The sequence below is a fragment of the Trichomycterus rosablanca genome, chromosome 4 (assembly GCF_030014385.1).
Source record: "Trichomycterus rosablanca isolate fTriRos1 chromosome 4, fTriRos1.hap1, whole genome shotgun sequence".
NCBI lineage: Eukaryota > Metazoa > Chordata > Actinopteri > Siluriformes > Trichomycteridae > Trichomycterus > Trichomycterus rosablanca.
This window is the reverse complement of record NC_085991.1, coordinates 13,224,200-13,229,728: the sequence shown is the minus strand read 5'-3', so window position 1 is coordinate 13,229,728 and position 5,529 is coordinate 13,224,200. Positions and strand designations below refer to the sequence as shown.

Sequence of the window (5,529 nt, the reverse complement as noted above, 5' to 3'; positions counted from 1 at the left end):
AATTAAGCAGAAGGAGGAAATGTAATGAAAGTGAAAACAAGTTTGTACTTCAGGAAGAAAAACCGGTGCGTAATGACTCGTGTTATGAGGCCGTGTCTGTGGTAAAGGAGGACAGTATAAATGCAGTCTGTTGTTTTTCTTGGAGGCTGAATTCTGCAATCACAGCAGGATACGTTACAATCGGCCCTTTGAGGGACACCATAATGCTGATGTGGCCCTCGGTGAAAATGAGTTTGACACCCCTGCAGTAAGTGCCACAAATAGTAGTTACTCATTACACAAGATTCATCAGTTTACAAGTTTAATGTCAAACACAGTCATGGACAATTTAGTGTCTCCAATTCACCCCACTTGCATGTCTTTGGATTGTGGGAGGAAACTGGAGTACCCGGAGGAAACCCACGTGGACACGGGGAGAACATGCAAACTCCACACAGAAAGGACCCGGACCAGCCCACCTGCGGATCGAACCCTACCCTTCTTGCTGTGAGGTGACAGTGCTACCCACTTAGTCACCGTGCCATCCGGTCTCCTAATGTAAATAAATGCTGCATTATGAAGAGGTTGATCAGTCAACAATGACCACAGACTGAAGTCTTGTATTAAGCAAAAGTGGGCAAAAAATGTCACTTGCAACACTTCATGAATTAGTATCTTCAGTGCCCAAACAAATAAAAGTGGAAATAACTGGAATGGTAATGTAACACAGTGCTTGTAGGAGCCATAACTCAGTAGCAGTGATTTATGTTTATATTCTATGCCTTGATGGTATCGGTGATGACGTAAGTCCTCATCACGTCACTACGAGGTGGATGTGTGCTGATGACACTTGATTAGGTTAAGTTAGACAGCGGAGAACAAACAGTTTTCCAACCGCATTACCTGTATTTGCTGGATTTATTTCATTAATCTCGTAGATTGTATTTTACACATTTCCCCTTTTTTAATTCCTGGAAGTCAACCAGAGTTTTGTCTAATAAACTATTTGTTGTGCGTGCTTACTGGAAATGCGTGTTGGGAGTCACCTCTGCTAACCTCTATAGGCTAAAAGTAGAAAAAAATCGCCTTTACAGTGGTAAACATGCATTTTAACTGACAAATCTAACTGAACTGACAAATCTGGCATAATAAAAAGTGATCTTAATACTACCAGGTGTACTCAATTATGTTTTGTAATGTATAAAATTGTTGTTTCATACCATCATCTGTAACTGCAGTCTTTGTAAGTAGCCTAGCACTGTGTACTAAAACACATATAAGTCAGCACAGGCAGAAAATCATTAAGGAAGCTGCTTCTAGATATAGACACTCCTCATGATTCACTATGACTGTGGGGGGAGCTAGATGTAAGAACAAAATATAAAAACATGCATTTTCTTTAAAGCTGGTTATTTAAACTGACACGCAGAACAACCATGTTACTCCTTGTTTTGGCATTTATTGTTGTTGCTCACACTGGTAAATATACATTTTATTTATTCTTTGTTAATTACATGTATTCTTGTTATTATTATTAAAATCAAATTTTATATAAATGTGATATTGGTTTGTGTAAATTGTGTTTTTATAGCAGATGCTGCTGACAGCATTGAACCAGACCAACCCAACTTATCTTCAACAGAAGGAAGCAGCATCACACTGTCTTGCACATATACAGGATCACCATATAATCTCCACTGGTATCATCAAAAACCTGGATCAAAACCAGAGTTTCTGGGGCTGATTATGAGATCCACAAAACAGACCACATATGCTAAACCAGCTGACCAACGTCTGTCTATAAATCTTAATACAGAAGATAAGAAAGTCGAGCTGAAGATCTCCTCTGCTGCTGTAACAGATTCTGCACTGTCTTACTGCGCCATGGTGCCCACAGTAACAGCAACTCCAGTGATGCTGCACAAAAACTCTTTCATGTGATCAGTCTTTGTTTTGTTCTCACTAGGTGGAGCTGTTTGCTTTTTAACAGATGTATTTTATCTGGTAACTTTTACAAAGTAAAACAAGTTTTATCTGTTTTATTCATTTAAGTTCCAAATGAATAGACACAATCTTTCTGGTTCTCCTTGTACTGAGGCTCAGGTAGTAAATTCATGTCAATTTAAATATTTTCCTTATCACATTTCCTCTTTGTTAGCTCATGTAGTGCTTATATTGTGTCTATCATAATGATGGAACAGTACTTTCTCTATTAATTATCTTGCATGTTCATTACAATACTGTACAATTAGTACAATTTTAAGTCTGGTCGAGACCACGCACCTTGATGAGTCTCCTGATCTATGTGAGGAATTTCTCCACTTTTTTTATAAACTATCAACAATGACAGTGCTTTAAATTTAAACATGGATTCACAAAACCTATCGATGGCTTTTAGAATAACTCTGGCAGCATGATTTCATTTTTTATTTATTTATTTTGTTTTAATTGTACGAGGACAAACTTTAAGCTAAAGGTTAGAATTTTAATAATGTGGCCTGGCATCCAGGTAGAAAGCTGTTCAAGTTTTACCATTTAATCGCCTCGTTTCATTTCCATTTGCACACTGGGATTAGAACCTGAAGAGGCAGTTGATGAATTAAACATGGGTAAACAAGGGCTCGTCAAGAATTTGAACCCGGGACCTCTCGCACCCTAAGCGAAAATCATACTCCTAGACCAATGAGCCAGCCTGAATGAATGCCAGGGCATTTCTTTGACCTCTGTGGCTTAGCGTCAAAACCATGTTGACTGGTTGCACTGGGAAGTGTATTTGTGGTGCACTTAAGGGAACAACACAGAAAAGAAAAATAGAATGCCATCTGTTACTGTGTAATCGATTCGTAAGCCTGTGCATTAATGTCATCTGTTACTGGGTGATCGATTGGTAAGCCTGTGCATCGATCAGTGCGAAGACTGAGGGCAGGGAAAACTAGAGGGCACCCGCTGCACCTGTATCATTATAAAGTGATGCAGCTGTGAACAGTACTCAAAGTGTCCTGTGTCTTTTTTCTTTATAATTTTCTATAATCCCCTCTCTCAGGTATGAATAAATTGCACAAGCAATATGTATAATATCTAAAGAGATAACCGCTTGTGAAGTTTAGTGTAATTTGCTTGATGATAAATTAATTGTTTTAGTCAGTGTTTATAAAAACGGCAGGTAGCCGGCTATGCTAATTAGCACCATGCTCCGGTTTAGATTTATGCTAAGCTACCGACTTCGGTTCCAAGGAGTTGTATGTTCAGTTTAAAGAGATATTTTAGTAATATTTACAATTCTAGTTGTGTTTTTGTTGTTTATATTTTATATGAAACGAATTAGTAATGTGTATAAGCTGAGTATTTATGTTATTTGATCTCACGTTGTGGAGAAATATATTATTATATATGATATTATATATATATATATATATATATATATATATATATATATATATATATATATTATTTTTATATATTAAATATCTTATTAGTGTGTTTTACATAAACTGTGTTTAGTGTTGTAATGTGTTTAGAGAACTGAATGTAATTAATCTTGGTTCTGTGCATGAATCATTATAAAGTGATGCGGCTGTGAACAGTACTCAAAGTGTCCTGTGTCTTTTTCCTTTATAATTTTCTATAATTCCCTCTCTCAGGGGCGTAACATATTCATAACAAAACAAAATTCAGTGCAGAGCTTCATTAAAGCATTTCTAACAGTTTAAGCATGAGGTGTCATTAAAGACTCGCTTTGTCATATTAAAAGACTTGGAAGCATTTGACAGGAGCTGTGTGCAGTCCCACTGACTTTATGCTTCACACTGTTTACGTTATGTATCATGTTTATCCACCCAAACTGTACAATACAAACGTTGTGACGCTGTCTTTAATCGGTTAGTTATACAAGAGATTTTGTAAAATTTACATTACCATGATATTTTATCTTGTCGTGATGACTTCATGCTCCTTGCTGTTTGGATTTTGTAAACATTTTCAATGCTTTGAATTTGCCCAAAGATTCTAAAATCTGTAGAAGAAAAAATAACTTGAAGCTGCTTGGAAGAATTGTTATGAAAGGTATCTACATCCACATAAGCTCACCAACTTCTACCAGTGTATCAGCATGTGTCATTTTTGTTTGATCATTAAATTTTAACGGGACACTTGATATGTTTTTTGTATAGTTTACCAAAGCATTCCACTAAATAAGGGCTCGTCTGGTATTTGAACCCAGGACCTCTCACACCCAAAGCGAGAATCATACCCCTAGACCAACGAGCCAGCAGGAACAAGAGTCTTTGTGTTACTTTGATCTGCGTGACTGACCTTCAAAACTATGTTGTCTGGTTGAGCTGGTAAGTGTGGCCGGTGCTTGTATTACAAAACTATCAAAACCTCCAGTATCAGTACATAGACTGGTTATAACCTCTTTTTAAAGAGTTGAAACATTAAAAACATTTAAAGGCTCCAAATAGTTAACACTTATTTTAATTATTTGACAATCAGGACTAGGAAGCATTTGAAAGCTTTGTGCTGTTTTCGTAAAGTACCTTTGTAACCCCATGTAATTAGACAGGCTTTACATGTTTACCAATTAAATGCCACCTTTGATTTCTAACTGCACACTCTGTGATACATTTTGAAGAGACATTTTGATAAGTCAACATTCTTTAGTGAAAGAGCAGGGGATTAAAGAAGGTACCTACAAAACCTTAACTTACATTATTATCCTTTACAACATTATGATCCTAACCAAGGTGTGGCTTACGGAGTACATTCCAAACATCCTCAGATCCAGCCGTGATCGTGTGTACACCAGCATTGCTGTTGCATAGAAATGAATTCCCCTCCCCGCATTTGACAATTAGACCACTTTTCTGTGTTTCTTCTCCCCCATCATCTGTCATGTGAAACCCATTGTAAGGAGTATGAAAGTATGACTGGAGTGGGCTGATACCTCCCTACAACATCAGCTGCAGCACACAGACTGGAAGCAGTTAGACCTTTAAAACTTGTTGAAAAGCTCTTAGATCTGGGCATCAGTTTCTCACTCTGTAACTGGACTTTGGACTTTTTCACTAACAGTCCACAGTCTGTTAAGCTAATCCATCTTACCTCATCCACCCTCATCCTGAATACAGACATGCCCCAGGGCTGTGTGCTCAGTCTACTTCTCTTCTCTCTGTCATGACTACAAATCGGTTTATGGATCTGAGGCTTACGGATCTTTAAATCATTTTAGTTCTTGATTTATGAAAGTAAGTAATTTGTCTGCTATCACAGATACAACATGGTGATGACCCAGTGTACCCTGGTGCATCTCTCACAAAAGGACAGAGTCTGCTGTTGCTCATGTCATATGTATTGTAGTAGAACTTTAGTAGTAGTAGTAGTAGTAGTAGAACTTTATTGTCATTATAAATTGCAGCATGTACAATTACAGCGAAATTAGCCATCAACCTGTCCAGAATATTCAATGACAAGGGAGAGACAGGACAGGAAGACAGGATAAGAAAACAAGAAATAATGAACACATAGGGAAAGTAGGAGATAAAAAAAACCAGC

General features: G+C 37.3%; 1 non-coding gene and 1 gene segment (V, D, J or C); one reads left to right on the top strand and one right to left on the bottom strand.

Annotated features, from left to right (window-relative positions):
• The first annotated feature begins 1,415 nt into the window (after positions 1–1,415).
• Positions 1,416–1,920, top strand: LOC134311826 (T cell receptor alpha variable 41-like). The segment is given in 2 exon segments: positions 1,416–1,458; positions 1,571–1,920. Coding segments are annotated over 2 exon segments (393 nt in total).
• A 2,253-nt stretch (positions 1,921–4,173) lies between these two features.
• trnap-ugg (transfer RNA proline (anticodon UGG)) lies at positions 4,174–4,245 on the bottom strand. The gene has a single exon. It is a non-coding gene; the product is annotated as a tRNA-Pro (tRNA).
• Between the last annotated feature and the right edge of the window lie 1,284 nt (positions 4,246–5,529).